Genomic DNA, 18,808 nt, shown 5'->3' with positions numbered 1-18,808 from the left:
TACAATACTCAGCAGACGATATCTTGTATTAATTGGAAGTAATTTGGTAATTACGTTTTCGACTAATTTCGTTTTCCTCTATTTCGTTTATTTCAAAGTCTTTCCAGAAAATTTTTTAAAAATATTATTTTCTAACCTTTTTATGCCAGAAAATTTATTTATTTTATAGTTATCTCTTTTAATAGTTACAAACAATATCATGTCTAATTTTAATATATATATCATTACAGATCTAATATATATAAAAATTTATTATAAATAAATGGTTCATTTCTAATATCACCCAGATTAATATAATTCAAATTGGTAACATACAGTATAGAGAGTAGGGGAGGCCGGTGATATAATGAACCCAGGGTTATAGCGAGATGTGGCTTTATTTTCTAGAGTATTAAACTCTAAGGGTTAACTTTTTTTTAACCAAAACTATATAATTATATAATGCATATGCGGCTATAATTTATATTTCTATCTGACAGCTTGAAGAATTTTTATACGGCATTAGATGATTCTTACCTGCAAAGTAACTTTTTTAAACTATACATTTTTTTACCACCCAAAAACCATCTTATATAAAAGAAAAAAAATTCTATTTTTATAGAATATCAATGTACCCGATCAGAATTGAATCAAAATATGTGGGGATATTTTTATGAAGTTAGAACGAGCCTTTTTCTCCATTTTTTTTATAAATTTTAACATGGAAAAAAAGACCATTGGAGAGATCAAATAAAAGAAAAAAAAATCAAAAAATATTATTAATAAGAAAAACATGTTAAGTGTGCAAAAAAAAGATGTATTACAAGCATCATAACAATCAAGACTGGTTTCAATGTCGTAAATATATTTATTGATCACATGGAAGATGTTATAATTTTTATCCTTTTTTTATTTGCAAAAATTGTGAATAATAATCCCATTTTTTTTGTTTATAAATGATTATATGTATTACTTTTATGCTTAAAATCATTAAATAAGTTCTAATGAAAAATTAAGCAGAGCTTATAATAACCCCGAGCAAAGGCTAGTTCGTTCCCGAATAGGGTTCACTAGTTTCCAAAAAAAAATTCCAGAAAAGATAAAATTTCGAAAAAGGTAATAGATCTGTATTTTTAAAATTTAAACCTACCATCAAACTAATAGAGCTGAACAAAATGATATATTTTTTGTTTAATTTTATTAAGGTTTGCTTTTTAGGGTTCGCCATAACTCCGGTTTTACCCTATATAAAAGTAATAAATGAGAGAATTAATTTGAATGAATATAAATTCTAGAATATTATAGAAATGAATTATTTCGCTTTTTTTTTGATTTGTTCTTCTTGTATTCTTTTTCCCCCCAAAAAAAAATTTTCTAAAAACTACCATAAAGTACATTTTTTAATGGGATTCATGTTTGAATTGGCTGGACAGTTATACGCTTCTGAAAACTCTTTTAGGTTCGATACAACTCCGATTATTCTGTGCATTCAATATAATAAATATGATAATTATAATTTTAAATCAATAAGGAAGTTATATTACAGTCGTGTATTTTGCTAGTTAAGTTGAGTTTATTGAAAGCGTTTTAAACGCAACGTTAAGAAATCGATTATAGCTAGGTCTAAAACAATTGTGCTTGGTACAGTTTAAGGAATTTATTAAATTTAAAAAAAATGTCTATCAGGACACTAATAAAGCATGCTTTTTTTTATAGTACGTTTCGTTAATTGTAGAGGACATATAAGTTTAGGTTTAGAAAGAATTCAAAATAAGAATAATTCATTTATATACTATGTATTTTAAATATATAAATAACCTGTATTTGTTTGGGCTGTGAAAATCGGTCTTAATTTGTAAATATAGCGCCTCGGGTGTCTCTATAGAACAATAAGCCTTATTAGTATTTTAAATTTCAATTTTATTCATAGCAAATTATTAATTATAAACTTGGGCATAAGCAAGATAGAACAGTTGATCATCAGTCATACTGGAAATAGAAGATGTAGCAATCTTGTTCTTGGTAGGATAATTTTTTAATGCCTAATTTAAAAAAAAAATAGTTTCATAAAACTATTAAAATTTATATCGAAAAATAAAAATAAACTACTATTTTATTTTATAAATTTATCTGAGCAAAGTAAAACGTTCATTGGTTTGAACTTGTGTGCTCTGTGGTGACAATTTGTACGGTTTTTTAGAGAAAATTAACTATGAAATTTTATTATAATTATAAGTATTAGCATTTAAATGTGATTAACATCTTATATTGACTTTTAATTTTTTTTTAAATTTTTTTAAATAAGTATAATAAAATTGTATGAAATAAAATTGCTTTGTTTTTTTGGTGTCTTTTTAATCATGAATATCAAATGCTATCGACCATATTGATAAATTTTTTATTTTGGGTTAAAATCAAAATAGTTTGTGTAAACAGATAGTTTAATGCTTTTGCTCAATTTGTAAGCACTATTATAATAAAATAAGAGGGAACGCGATATTTTGGTCTTGGTTAGTGTTGATCCATTATTTAAAAATATTTGAAAACAGAGGGATTAAGATTTATTCCCCTTTTATTTTATGCATTATATATATAATAAATATTATATAGCTAATATTTGCTGAACAATTTTAACTTAGATACATTAAAGGAGACCGGGGTTCTTATGAGCCTGGGGGTTTTATAATTCTTATAGTTTGGAATTTTTAGGAGACAGGTATTATAAGCAAGCCACGTAGATTTTTTTCTATAATATTGTTTTTTTATATAATTTTAAAAAATTAATAATGATCAATTTTTGATGATTTGCTTCACGAATAAAAAAAATATAAACTTGTAATGATATGGCGACGCCTCCATTATCTGCTATATTGTCTCCTAATGCTAGTTGGCCGTTCAGCTTTAAATATTTTATGAGTTACATAACAATAGTTATAGATATTATACTGTTATATGAAATATTAATAATATAAAAAATATTCATCCAACGTTCACGCTACATTATATACAATCAAAATTAAATTAGTATTTCATGGGGTGAACATAAAATCCGGACCAATAGATTATTCTTTGAATATTTAAACGTTGTTTTGTAAACAAGACAAAAAAAATATAAAGCTCAAAGGCAAAATAATATGAAATCCTAAAACAGATCGATTATATTTTATCTATATGGGAGAAAATAAACCTTATGGTCATCAATCGAGTAATCTGAATATTGATCTTTGTAACAATTCGTTTTTTCGACGAAAGATTCTATTGATTTGTTGGTCCACCACAAGTTCACATTCCCATCTTTATCGTATTGCCTACCTATAAATTGTCATTTCAGGTATTATTATATTTCAATGGGTGGAAGAAACATGAGTAATTAAATGGGTTATTTATCTATCTAACTGAATTTAGCCTATGTACTTCACTTTACCTTACCCTACCATACCTTTCATATTCTTTCCTACCTCGTTCCTTTTACCTTTATATATATTTTTTAACATATATTTACCGTTGTCATCAAAGCCATGTGTTATTTCATGAGCTATAATGGATCCTATAGCTCCAAAAAGATATGCGCTATAAAATGATAATATATTTAGTATATTTATGTTATTTTTACTCTGGATAAGCTTTATCATAGTACGGTTTTCGCAAAATTCCAGCCAAAAACACTTGAATTATATAATGTATATAAAATGTTGCCATTTATTTATTTAAAATTATTTTTATATATTAAAACTATAAAAACCTATTTCATTTTTGGAAGGATCGTAATATGCATTAACGGTGTGAGGAGGTAAAAACCACCTATTACATATTAAAAATATAATTAATTGTATGAATCCATATTCAATACAAATATAATATAATATGAATTTTAAACATATAAATTCAATTTTTACAAAGTAGAATAAAAAAAAATTAACATTATAAACGGATTAGTTATAAGAAAGAAAGAAAGAAAGAAAGAAAGCTGACCCAAAAATCTACATAAACCCGTGCACGCTGTAATTGTTTTACTATTTTATAATTTGATTTATTCAGTAAAAAAAAGTTATTAGGTTCAGTTTAAACTTGATTTCTTGTTTTTACTTCCTAATGTACAAGAACAACTGTCCTAATTTGATTGACGTTTTTTTATCAATTTTTATTAATTAATAATATTTTTATGTATAAAAATAATATTAGCTATCGAAAGCTTTTTTTAACTCTTAAGGCGTCATTCTAATTAGAGAAATTAGAATGACTATCACAAGATTTTAGTATATTCTTTAAAGGAACTTTGGTTATTATTAATCCTCGAGGAGAAAAGGTGGAAGCTTATGCCATTTGATTACATAAATAGACTTACAAATCAGCTGGTGACATGCCATTTTTGGTTTTCCTTTCCTTTAACTCCGATTTAAAAAAGATATTTCAAAATATTTGATCATATCACCAATTGATTTGTATTGGTACACATTTAAATGAATGAAGTGTTATTCTAGGTATTTTTATATGTCATTGGGTGTAAGAAACGTTAGTGAGTGAGTCGGGTATAGTAAACCTCCATTTTCAAATTGTTTTATCTCATTCCATATTTTATATTATACCTTGATATTTTAAATATCTATAATAATTAATTCAATATATAACCATTGAATAAGTACAAATTTTATAAAAAAGATTGTCAAAAAACTAACGCGAAATTGCTTTATTTAAATCTACTTAAAACATAAGCAATAATCAGGCATTTTAAACCTGCTTTTAAATGCTAATGTATACTATATATTTTTTTTTATAATTTTTAATAGTGTTTGCAAATCGAAGCGTTTTATGTTGCATATTTCAGATTTTTTTGCTTTCAAAATCGCAAAATAGTTTATATTTTTATCATAAAATGCCATCTTAAATTAAACAACCTAGCATTTTTTTTAGGGAATAACACAAGGTTAAACGCTTTAGCTCAATTAATAAACACCATTAGAGTTAAAATATGCATCTCTGCCTACAATAACTTGTATTGAACCCTGTATGTAGATAAATGATATCCTAAGAATTTAGTATATCTTAGCAAAAAAATGAATAAATAGGTTATAACGGGGTTCTTATAAGCCCGAGGTTCTTGCGAGCCTCAGGGTTTTCTTCTAAAGTGCTCAACTCCAATGGTTAATGTTTTTTAGCCAAATATATATTACTAAAATAAGCATCTATTTTTAACTTTGTAAATGCTACGATTTATCAAAAATAGTCTAATTATTCAATAACTTTCTTATATAAAGGATTAAACCTTATTCTACATATAATTATTCTATATTTTAACAAAAAATATGCTTAAACTAGCATAAATAAATTTTAAAGCTATTGAGGGTCTGAGACTACTTTTCAGACGTAAGAGCTTTACGAGCGCTTATTTTACAATTAAATTTCGTTTATTGAAATTTGAATATGGTAAAAAAAATTATATTAAATAAAAGAAACAATGAATATATTTGAAAATAGGTTCTTTACTGTAGCCATTATGCAGAAAACAAATGTAGGTTTCATGACAGAGCAAGAACCTACATTAATTATCTAGTAAATGCATCTTAATTGTTCATGCGTATTTGTCCGAATTAAATCATATTTTTGGGCACAAGGATCCTTGTTGCAATTTTAAAATTAATTCTTCATAATTCTTCATAATTATTATCTACTATGGCTTATTTTTATCAACAAAGTAGATGCAACTAGAGGTTTGTATTGGGCGGCTTTTTAACCCGTCTACCCACGCCCACCCATCTAAGTCAGCTGGCGGGCGAGCTATTTAAAATTTTTTAAAGAGCGAGCGGGGGGGGGGGTTAAATTTAAAACCTTATTTATTATTTAAAATCAGTTGAAGTAAACATTTAAAAAAATATGCTCCCTGTAATTTTAACTTTATATAGCAATTTCCTAAATTATAAAAAAATTTTTGTAGGGATTTATTATTAGATGCCAAAAAATTTGAAAGAATATTAAAATTTTATGAGTAGCGTGGGTTAAAATTTTTTCCATAAATAATGAGCGGGTGGGTAAAGAATTTTAGACTTAAGGGATGGTATATTTTTTTAAAACTATGGACTGGTTAAATTTTTAAAAATTGTTGGACGGACAGGCTTGTCGGCTAAAAACCGCCCATTGCAGCCCTCTAGTTGTAATAATAAATATCATTTTTGCATTTAAAAGAAAATCTATGTTTTGCAGCTCAAAAAACCCTCACGGTTCATTCTTCTTCTGATTTTGTTTTTAGAAAAATGAATACTGTTTAAAAATAATTTTTTAAAGAATAATTTTTATGTAGCATAAGTGGAATTGTGATAATATTTATTCAATATTATTAAGTAGTTTTAATTTTATTGACTTTGCCTTTCATACCATGATCCCCGCTCTTCCCTACTGAAAAAAGATCAAAATATATCTAGGTCTTTTCCGTTAAAATGATAAAAATAGTTTTTCCACATAAAATTTTCTTGGAATAAGACCAAACATAGATTTTAGTATTTCTATCTATACAGATTGCAACGTTATTTTTTTTTTTTAAATTTAGAATATTTAAATATATTTTTATGCACAATTATTTTCAAAAGATTATATGTGTCGTATTGGGATACGGAATCTATAGGATTTTTAATCTCAAATAATTTATTTTAGACGCTGATTTGACTGGAAATATATTCCATCCCGTATAAAATAAGTATTCACACTGTGAATTTCAAACCATTTTTCCGTTGACATTTAAAAACAAAACTTAAACTTATATTCATTTTTATATAGATTTTTCTTATTGAATAATTACACAAAATTTAAGGGTTAAAATGCATTGAAATTCAAATGTTGTAACACTAATTTTTCATAATTTAAAAAATTGCCCCCAGAACACCTAATATACACCAATACGACATTAAAAAAAATTATTTTATCTGTAATCTTGTGTATTATTAATGATCTAACAAAATTTTTTAATAAATTAAAGTAAATATTGTTACTACCGTTCCTTGTCGACAGGTTTAAAAACTCTCTTGAACTCGTTTACTTCTTTTACCCTTTTTTGGCTAAAGAAATTTTTAAAGAAAGTGTCTTTTTGCATATCTAGCTTTAGTTTTATTTTATTTTTTTTTAAAAAAAAATAAAAAAAATGATAATGAGAAAATGAAAATAATAAAAAAAATATTGATTACAAAATTTTAGGCTTGTGTTTTTTATTTTTGTAACTTCGTGAAGATTCATTAATTTTTTAGGATTAATAAATGAATTTTAACTAAAAGTGATCGTAAACAAATATTATAAAAAAATCAATTCTCATATCCACAATTAAGATATAAATAAAAAATAAAAGAGTTAAATATATTTAAAAGTAAAGTATGTTATAAAGAAACACCGGGCATGGGGACAGAGGAATGTTGGTCCACTCCATTTTATTTTAACTATGATCACACAAAAGGGGAAATTTACATAAAATTATTTTATAATTTTTAATTTTTACAAGCGATAAACCTCAATAAATAGATTTTAGGAAAGTTTAACTCCTAATTTTTTAGTTTGATAATTTTACAGAATTATAAAACAAATTAATATGATTTTAAATAGTATTTATGTAGTTGGTTGGTTTTATTAATTATTGCATATTTATATATATTTTATTTTAATTAACAAATGCAGCTAATTTTGAATAAATATTTATCATTCTTAAATTAGTAATCTTAATTATTTTTCTATTTATATACTCCTTGATAATCTTGGTCCAATTTAACGGGATCTACTACGTATTCAGGATAACCAATTTTGACTTTTAGCGAATCAACCTAATAATATATGTATATAAATTTTTAAAAAATATTTTTTAATATTTTTTTGTTAATTTATTATTTGACTTATTGTTAAATGAATTGTCAGATTAAAAATATTTTTCTACATTTGTAATTTAAGGGCCAAATAAATTAATCCTGCTAGCTGAGGAATTCGTATACTTTATCAAAAAATTGTATTATATTTGCACAATGAAAAATATTTTAGACTTCATTTTTATACATTTGTATTTACAATTTAAGACCTAAAAAAAATTAATATTGCTAGATTAGGGTTTTGTATAACTTATTATTGTCATACAAAACCCTTATCCAGAAAGATCCTCATTTTGTAGTCATAATTTTTTAAAAAACCCTTTTGGGACTAAAATATATTAAAATTTTTTAAAAAAAATGGCCAGGGTCTTATGTTTTAAAACCAAAAATAAAATTTTACTAAAATTATACTTTTTAAAAGGAAATAAGAAATTTTTTTAAAATAAACCTTGTCCACAGATTTTATCTTCGTGAGATCATCCATCCAATCAAGATTAGTTAAACGTTCTTTATAAGCCACCTTTATCAAATCAACCATCCCTTCCACCTAAAAAAAAATAAAAATTTGGTTTTCAATCGATTCCTGATTAGTAATAGATATTTTTACTTTAACTTTATCATTGGAATTAAAATTAGATCTCAGATATAGGGAACTGAGCGGGAACTGCATAAATGTAGGCCATTCATTGAGGCATTTTTTCCAAGCAGGCAATTTTTCATAATTTTCCTTTTTATCCGCCTTTTGAACTGGGTCAAAGGCATCCCTATACTTTTGCGATAAGTAATTTGTCAGTGGTTTTGTCCTCTGCCACATTATGTAGTCATTTAAAACTCTAATATATTTTTTTAAAGATATTATTTTAACTCATTCTGATCTTGATTGTTTTTTATTATTATCAAATCATTTAAATTGTGAGCAATACTAAAACTCGTAGGTAAGACCTCGTTTACAGTAACCGCGATGAAGGTTAGAAAATGCGCTGAGCAGCGCTAAGCGATGTCACAACTGATTTTATTTTACAGCAAATTGTCTCATCGTAATACTTAACACTACTATAAATAGAGATCAATATAGAATGCCCCATATTAGAAAATATATTTTATAATTTTCATATTGTTAATAAAATAGTTTACCTAGATAATTCGGGGTCATTTAAATAACGCTTGACAAGAATAGTTAGCTTTTCCATGTAGGGCAAGGACCTGACCCAAAAAGGGTGATCGGGAGATAAAAATAAATTATGAGGTCCATAAATTTGATTAGCGAATCTTTTCCAATTCATCTTTGTTTTAATTGAATATTTAATATTTCCCGTTATTTTTTGGTATCAGTTAGTTTTGAGTCATTAACTTAAAACAATTTCATTTAAATTTCCCCTCAACGCACTTATCTTTTTTATTTTCTTATAGACGGATTTCTTAGTGAAGTGATAGGACTTTATTTAACAGCTGATTGAGTTTATAAAATCTTTTAATGTAATAGACATTTCGTTATTAATATTAAAAATTCTTATATTATCACAGGATTCAAATTAAATACAAAAAATCCTACATGATACCACTTAAATTTTTAGACTCAAATCAGCTGTAAACGTCCACTATGATTTCTGTCGCAAACGTTTGATTTTTTTGGTAGTTGTCAAATTTAGCCACCAATATAAAATAATTTTAAAAAATTGTGAATTATAGTTTAAAAATTCACAATAAACTGTAGGTCCAGCTTTAAAAAAAGGTTCTAAAAATTTTTATTTTCTAAAAACTTACGAAATCAAATTTTTCGTCCAACTCTTTCAGCGACATTACGACATATCGCGATTCCTCAAAAGTGTAGAGAGTTTTCAATGGTGGAGTAATCTGAATTAAAATGGGTATAATGTGTTTTTTTTGATATATAACAAAAGTCAGATTGAATGTCGAAAGGAAATAAATCAAAAGTAATTTATAAATTTAGCTATACGCGACAAAGTTTCATCACGGCAAAAAAAACAACTCTTTTTAGACACTCAGCCCATTAAACATTATTTTATATTTTTTTAAACCTAATTTACAATCTATAGGGTTTAAAACATTCTTAATAACCATACTATATCCTTTTTTTCTAAAATTTGGATGTGCCTGAACCTTAGTATACTAACTTTCCTTCATTATTATACCGAAATATTATCATTTATAAATTAATAAATAAAACAAGGGCCACGACTTCTATTTAGAAAAACAGTGGACACTATTTACTTTGGTTATTTGTTCCTATTTTTTAAATTTAAAAAAATATAAAATAACTGTCTTAATAGAAATGAGATTTTTAGAGTATAAAAAAATGAAAATAACATCTTCAAAATCTATTATGATTTCTTGATTCCGAATTGCGAGCAAAAATGATGACTAGAAGTTTAAGTTTAAAAAAAAATTATTTTTATGGGGTAGCTAACTATAATAAAATTAACGGCGTTATAGCGGAGCAGGGGGCTTAAGGATAACTAAAACTAGTAAATCCTTTTCTAAAATATTATAAATGATACGTAGTATTTAAATTATTTATTTTATTTTACCTTAGCCATATCGCTCTCGAATTCCAGAACGTTTGACATAACCTCTTTGAGTTGATCGTCTATCTGTTTCTGCTGACCTTCTTCGCTCTGCAAATCGCCATTAATGTCGTTACAACTGACATTTATCTCTTTTTCTTGCAAATCACATTCTTTGGAAACATCTTGACTGTTCGATATCAACAACTTTCCAACGTTTGTCATGTACTTCAAGTAAGCATCGTAAAGTACTTGATTCTTAAGCGTGGCATTGACTTCGTAGATGTCCTTGTTTGGGAGAGTGAGCTTGCCTACAGAGATGGTGAGTAAATATCTGGAAGAGTTTTTGGGATCTATGTTCAAATCCACACTAAATAATTCAGGATCGTTAGCGAAGCCTCTATCGGGGAATATGACTTTTTGTTGATAAAGAAAGATTGCATAGAAGACGAATGTGATTCATTTTAATTAAAATAGAAGATATATGCAAAAAAAACGAAATAAATGAAAGGGAAGTTAGTAATATAATATTATTATTTCACTATATTGCAACATAATTAATCAAAATTGATGTTACCATTCTTGTTTATTTTTATAAACAAAAAAAATCACCTTAGTAAATACTCTAATATGGACCTTATATTTAAAGTATAACATAATGCTTTAGGAAAATTTTCATCATCTAAACACTTATCTTAAAATAAATATAGTTTCAATTATAAACTTATACATATAAGGATATAGAAGAGTTAATATTATCGACATTCACAAAACCTTTAATATTATTGATTAACTTTGTTTGAATTAAATTTGATCAAAAAAAATTTTTTTTGATTTATAATTAAATAATTTGCTTATTTCCTAATACCTGACTCAAACTTGACAGAGAAACTTAGTTTCATTTTAAAATTTGCTTTGTAGCAATCATCAACACTAATTGATTTTAAATTTATTTTTCATTGAATCATCAAATTTTAAGACACTAAATATAATTCTATAAAATAATGATACGCAGTAACAATGAACCTTCCGAATATGGCCATCAATGGCGTATTAAAAGGACACATTTCGTGGAGATTGTAAGGCCTCAGAAATTTTGTTTTACTAGGATTTCATTTCATTTATTTTGACTAATTTTAAATATGGATTCCTTTATTTTTTATTAATTTTAGATCTGAATTCCCCTTTTTTGATAAACCTTTTCCGGTTCTAAAGGAAATATGTTATTGAATGTCGAAAATGATGACCACCCTCTAATCGTAAGTCTAGACCCCATTATTGACAAAATTACATTCAAATATGAAATGGGTTCAAAAAATAACATTGAATGGCAACGTTTTTTTTAGGACTCAAGCAGTGTGTTTTATGTAAAATATAAATTTAAATACTTTGTTTGAATCCGGAAGATTCGTCTATAAAAGGGGAAGGTTTATTATCGGCGTTTATCACGTCCCAGCCCCCATACAGTTCCAATTGATCGATTAAAGGATTTCCTTGCAATTGTTCCCTAGTGTTGGCTGTATCTATACAAGAATCATAATATATTTTGGCTTGTCTCTCGGCTTCTCCTTCGTATTTTGTGTCAGGATTTTCTTTATTTTTTTTTTAAAAAAAACTTTTGAGATATATTTACATGTAGGGAGGGTTTACCCATTATCGTAAAAGAATTTATAATTATATCCAATTTTTAAAAATTAACTATAAATTTTTCTATCATTTCTTTTCAAATCAAATTACTTCCATCTTCCCTACCTAAATCCCCTCCCATTTATCCATCCATATTTTAGACATGCCAAAATTAAATATAGATGTTGTATTTGACGATCATAAGATACACTACAGTTTAACTATCACTTTTATTTTAAGCAAAATTTACAATTTTTAATTAGTTTAGATATTATTAATAAATCAACCATAAAAATATTAAACTCGGTTTATTTTTTAGCTGTCTATTATTTAGGATGTAATATATCTGTTGTTATGAAATCGTGTATTTTTTTTAACTTAGAGAGGTATAAAATAAACAAAAAATATGTTATAAGAAATAAATAAATTATAAATTAAAATACGGTTTAATTTAAACATAAAAATTTTTTTTAATTAAAATAACTTTAATTCTTCATAATGTGGATACAAATTTCAAGTTAACTACTTAATGATTAATCTTACCCAATAAATTTTTGATGATCAAAAGTATCTCTTCGTAATTTTGGGTATACCGGTTCCATTCATTATAACCGTCAGGAATGGAAGTGCTTTCAATGTAACCTCCGCAAGCGTATTTGTGAAAATCTGTGCATGGATCGATACTTTGATCCATCAAGAATGTTATTTCACTCATGTCAAAAGTATTGGACAGATCTAATTTAAAAATATATGTATGACTTTAATCTAAAACGAAAATAGTTTTATAACTAAATTATCATTATAGATTAAAAATAGCCACCAGATACCTTTGTCTATACTTACTATTTTACTTTATATAACGAGTGGCGTAAAAAATATATATTTTAAAAAATAAAGGTAGAAATATCAAAGAAAACATTTAGGTTCCTGAAGAAATTTTTAATTATAAAAATATTAGCCTAAATATTTGCTTTAGGTAAAAGGAACTGGATATAGTGATGTTTTATAAGCTGCAATTCTAATTCGTGAATTTCACTAAGAATTGAAATCTTCAAGTCTTTCAAAGAGCTATAAAAGGATTTCCACTTCATTATTTCTAATATTTTGAATGTTCCAAAGAATCGTTAAAACTAAATGTATGAAGAATATCTTTTATGCCTTTAGAAACTAGTAATTTCAAAATGGAGAAGATTGGAAATGGAGCCAAAATTCGCAGATAAAATAAGCTAATCTATGGCAAGCAAACCTCTCACATGATAATATTTTCTTCTTTTTTTCGATTTCGGGGAGTTTTTTTAAATATTGTTAGCTAATTAAAGGTATTTATTACCAAATTATGTTATATAAATATGGTAAACAAATATAAAAAAAAATGAATATTACTATAAGAATAACTTATTTTTAATATTCCTGGAAATAATTTCTATCGAATTTTATTTTTAAATACATTTTAAATCAGAGTTTAACAAAAATTTTCACATTTTTTGATCATCAAAAGACTAAGAATCTTTGAAGATTTTTGAAATTTGAGCATGTTAAACTTTGCTTTAATCAGATAATTTATGTTATTTATATATAAATAATGTATTCAATTTGGAAAAATATATTATTTTATTCTCAGATAAATTGCCTTTTAAAAATGTTTCATTTTTTTGTTTTAATTTTTTTTTAAAATAATTGAAAAAAATATCTTTCTATCGTTTTTCAAAACAGTTGAATAAATTATTAAACTGGCTAATAGTAACAACAGTATAATTTTCTAATCATCTTCCAAATAATCTATAAAAATAAGAAGAAAAAAAATTTGAGATAGTAATTATATGGGACGCTCGAAGTCATGTGATCCGTAAAAAAAATCAATCCAGATGATATAAATGTTTATAGAAGCATACATCTTGATACGACCCGCCTCTAAAAATGTACCCACCAGTACGCTATTCAAATCAAGTTAATGAACTTTTACATAATTTCCAATGAGATCGACTTCTGAAGGTTCGGATGTCCACCTCCATTATAAAAGCCGCCTTAGTCTGATTTTTGTAATTATCCCTCACCCGATACTAACCCATAAAATTGAATAATTGACTCTTCTGTCTCTAAGAATAATACCCTTTACTATTATTATAATACTATATAGGTATATTATTATAAAAATAAGTTTAACTATCTTCGTCAGTTGAACATCCCGGAATATTAGAAAAAATAGATACCATGAATGTTGCTATTAATATAGATAAGCTGAAGTTAAAATTCTGATTAGCCATTTCAAATTATTATTTTTTTTTAAAAAAATATTAATTAATGGGATTATGAACACTTTTATGAAAAGATGTATAAATTTTTTTTAAGACAAATTAATTAAAATTATTCGGACAAAATATTTAAAAAATATATTTCAAATAAAAAAACGTTTCTCTTTTTCTAAAAATTAAAATTAAGTTAAAATTAATATTTTATAAAAATATAAATAAATTGTCGATTAAAAAAAAATTTTTCTTTTTTATAAGAAAAACCTGAAAATGATCATGTTAAAAAAAAATAATATAAATAATATCTTATTTATTTTTTTTTAGCTTGAAGGAATCAATCATTTTTTATTAGTGATATAATTTAATTTAATTGATATTTGGAAAATTTGAAATTACGATATCTATTTAGGGATTTTAATGTAAAAGGCTATAATCAATCAATCAATTCCATAATCATTTGATCAGGAATTTATTTTTTATTTATATTATAAATACGAAGGAGTATGACGAGGCTTGACTTATTAAATGGTACAATATAATAGTCACGTATGATAAGATAGCAGTAGAATAAAATCTAAAATTAATTAACTTTAGATATAATTAGTTCAAGTGTTTATTGACTTTGTTCCTATCTATTTACAAAAGATGGAATATTTACTTATCACTACTATATTATACCATTTGACGAAGGTGAGTGAGAGATGGAGGAATGAGATTTATTAAGTATATAATAAAAATTCCTTTTATTTTGTTTATACTACTACCTTTATTTTTATAAAAAACCTTTTTGAAATTATTTGTTTTGATATTTATAATCTAATGAATAAGTTTGATATGTTTGAATTGCATTTTAAATAAATATTTGTTTTTATGACTCTTTATTTCTAAAAAAAGATTAAATTTGTATTTATTGATTTTAATTATGATAATATAAGCAAAGTCGGGGGGGGGGGGGAGTGATTCCTTCTGAAAAAATCGTTAACAAATTTTGCCCTTAAAAAACTTCTCTTTTTAAATTTTTATCTAACAGACTCATAAAACAAATGATACGTCTATTAAATAAAAATCTTAAATCTGGTCTATATAATGACTTGGTTTTTTATCGTTGCCTCCTATTTATTTTTTTGCTAAATAATGAAAGTTTATTTTTTATTTGACCAAAACTCATAAAAACATTGCTATTGTAAGATTACTACAGCTGAACCTTAAGTCCAGGGGAAAGATTGTGTCCACGCAGACCTCTCTAGAGTAAGCGGGGTCCAGATGCTCCTGACAAAATATTTGAATTTTTTTATAGTGGTATTTTAGTATATTATTAATATTTTTTAATGTAAAATAAACATAAAATATTTTATAAATAAAATGGTAGTATATCCATGTAATTGTATTTTAATTCAAAATTAATCTTAAGGAATAAACATTAATATCCTATCATACATTGACGTTGATTAGATCAAGGTTTAGAATTAGCGAAGCACAATGTAATAAAATGTTTTACAGACGTGAACTATAAAATATTCATTGACCCAAAATCACAAAATACAATTTATATAGTCAGTTAGATGTTGGATCAAATAGCTTTTGTGGACATTCGGTTGAAGATTGAGGATACTTAATTGTACGATGGGTGTCTAGCAGTTTTAGTTTTGAAAAGCCATGAAGCCCGGTATATACATTTTAAGAATTTAATTCAATATATTTTTTTGCAATATAATTCAATTTTTATATAACTTTTTAAATAGCTTATATATAATAATATTAAATATTTTATATAAAATGCGTCAATATAAGCTATTTAAAAAAATTTCAAAATTTTTTTTTGCCTCGATGAATCCATTATCAAACTGGGTAATTCAAAACGTATCCCAAATATAGGATGTTCATTTATAGGCCTCGTTTGTGATAATATAAAGTTGAGATAATTACTTTTTACTATTCCTTCTGACGTAGGCAGTAACCCCAGATAGGGTCCTCTGTTTTAGCTAAAAACCGGTCAATTTTGAATTAATATTATTTTTATATGATTTTTATAATAAAAATTTGTAGTGAAAATGTCGTGAAAATTTATGGATAATTTTAATTATTTAATACTTCTTCTATACATTATATATTTATAATAACTTATAAGAGGCCGATTATCTTATAAAAAATTTATACACTATTCACTGAAAATTATTGATTAAAATAATGATTCCGTGCCAGAAACTTTAAATTTTGGGTTATAACCAAAATATATTATTTTATGGCCATCGGTCATATTTATATTATATTATTAATTTATAATAATTATTTTATTTTGATTTTTTTTTGATTTAAATTATTAAATATTATAATTATTTTAAAGAATAAAAGGTAATCACTGGCCATATTGTATGTTTTGAAACATTTTAAAAATATATTATGTAAATTTGAATTAAAGATACAATAACAAAAAAAAATAATTGGGTAGAAGATGAAGCCTCAATAACAAATTTAAACTATAATAGGGGGAAAAAAAGAGGTAGATCACAAGCGAACCCTAACAAGGATTCTATCTCCGTCAACAGATTTCTCTGGTCCAACTTCCTAAGCATTCATTTATTCCTCTCTAGGGTGATAATATGCACCTTTTTTTTAAAGTTCTTTTTAATATTTTTATAAATATAATATTTATTTATATAATTTTTTAATATAATATATTCTTTTTGATTTTTTAGAACCTATTTTTTAATTTGTTATTGTTCATATTTGTATTTAACTTTTTATGAAAACACTTTGTAAAAATAAAAAATTTACAAATAGGTATATTTATATATATAATTATTTTTAAAAAAATCAATTCTGGCATTCTTGTATGTTTTGAGAAACATTTTATAGTATTGTGTAAATTTGCATTAAGATACAATTAGTAAAAAAATGAAATATTGGGTACAAAATGAAGCCCTATTGTCGCGAGACTCTCCTGAAATTTAATAAAATGATTATTTTAACTTATAAATGGAATAATTCAATTTTATTATTGATTATGTGATTTTTATACCAACACCTAAAAAATCTGGTCTTGTTATCTAAAATATAGCATTAACCCTGTTTAGTAACTAGGAGCTGAAGTTTAAAAAAAAAGTAGAGGAAATGTGCCATGAATGGCCATGTTTTTTGCTTTAAAAAAAGGTATTAAGAGGGTTTAACCAAACAAATAATATATTAATGTGTAGCCTAATTATTAATCTTTAAAATAAATTAAATCAAAGCTCTATCTATAATAGTTTATGAGCTAGATGAGATTATGTGAAAGTTGTTTTCGTGCCATATACTATGTGATAACTTGCCATAATATATTATTTAAGAATTTTTTTTATAAATATGAAATAATTACAATATGAAATACTTGTAAAAGACCCATGTTAAAATTTCTACAGTTTTTAATTATATAAAAAATTAATTAAACACGAATTTACTTAGTATGAATATCTCCATTTATCATAATCTATTTAATGGTAATATTATAAATATCTTAATTATCTTTTTGCTAAACATTATTAAGTTTGTCCATCATTTGAAATCTCATCAAATGTTGTTTTGCACAAGCTTTTCATTTCAAAATGAATATGTGAATTGTGGCCAATCAATACATGGCCAAACAATACTCATCTCTCTATTATTATTAAACGCCTTTATATGTAAATTAAATAAAACTTTTAAAGTCTAATTTTTTTTGTGAATAATATTAAATGCCTAAGGATAATATTATTTATATAATATATAAGTAATCTAAGTTAATAAATTCTTCACCAAACAAAAAAAAAATGTGTAACGTCATTTTTCCAGAAAGAGGTACCAGTTTATTTAAAATATTATTCTATTGGATAGCTCTATTCAATAAATGAACTTAGGTAAGGTACATATCATAAATATACACATTATGACCAATTTTGAGAGAAATCGGTCCAATAGATAAAAAGCATAAAGGAAGGTTGCCTGTCTTCAAACAGCATTTATGGCACATCTCCCCTATTGTTTGTTTTAACATTGCAAGGAATAGATTTAAAATTATATTATACAACTTTTGAAATTATAAACTTAAAAAAATGTAAAATTATCAAAATCTTAATTGCAAGAACTAAATTATAAGGAAATTAATTAACCTTTTTAAATAGCTATAACGGAGATTTAAGAGTTTATAAATTAGAAAAATAATTCCTAACTCAATTCATTAGATTCAATGGCATGAGGGAGTGGATGGGTACGTTCAAGATTTACGTCTAATTTCCAGGAATCAAGTCTTATGAGCCTATGACCCACACATTCTTGTACGAATGTTTTTACCATTTGTAAGAATTAAGTTTCTTGATAATATTTTAAGGACCATAACTAGCAATACGCTGCCAAATTTTTAATAACCAGCTTATAAATTTTCACTTCATAGCTCATTTGTATTGGAAAATATTTAGGGGGCGTTCTAAAGTGCTATAAAAAATACGCGAATCAAGTTTTCCCTAATATATTTACGTATAGTTTTACTCTTTACATACAATCTTTATTCTATAAATTAATATTTTAAGTTTTCTTTTATTAAGGCTATGTCCTAAATATCAAGGAATTGAATCGCGCTTGC

At 25.2% G+C, this 18,808-nt stretch overlaps 1 protein-coding gene across 1 annotated transcript; it reads right to left on the bottom strand.

The window, feature by feature from the left end:
- Positions 1-1,337: 1,337 nt before the first annotated feature.
- LOC135928554 (endothelin-converting enzyme 1-like) lies at positions 1,338-12,680 on the bottom strand. Its single transcript, XM_065465010.1, has 15 exons — positions 12,509-12,680; positions 11,728-11,931; positions 10,364-10,755; positions 9,579-9,668; positions 8,263-8,361; positions 7,698-7,775; positions 6,963-7,066; positions 3,722-3,780; positions 3,593-3,644; positions 3,482-3,549; positions 3,167-3,291; positions 2,813-2,878; positions 1,929-2,021; positions 1,798-1,874; positions 1,338-1,460 (listed from the first exon to the last, which is right to left on the bottom strand). Exons 1-15 carry the CDS (start codon positions 12,678-12,680, stop codon positions 1,361-1,363), a joined length of 1,779 nt encoding a protein of 592 aa, XP_065321082.1. The 3' UTR covers positions 1,338-1,360.
- Positions 12,681-18,808: the final 6,128 nt, after the last annotated feature.

This window comes from Gordionus sp. m RMFG-2023, chromosome 4 (genome assembly GCF_954871325.1).
Source record: "Gordionus sp. m RMFG-2023 chromosome 4, tfGorSpeb1-WG-v2, whole genome shotgun sequence".
Classification (NCBI taxonomy): domain Eukaryota; kingdom Metazoa; phylum Nematomorpha; class Gordioida; order Chordodea; family Parachordodidae; genus Gordionus; species Gordionus sp. m RMFG-2023.
The sequence above is the reverse complement of the archived record's forward strand: the minus strand, read 5'-3'. Positions and strand labels throughout refer to the sequence as shown.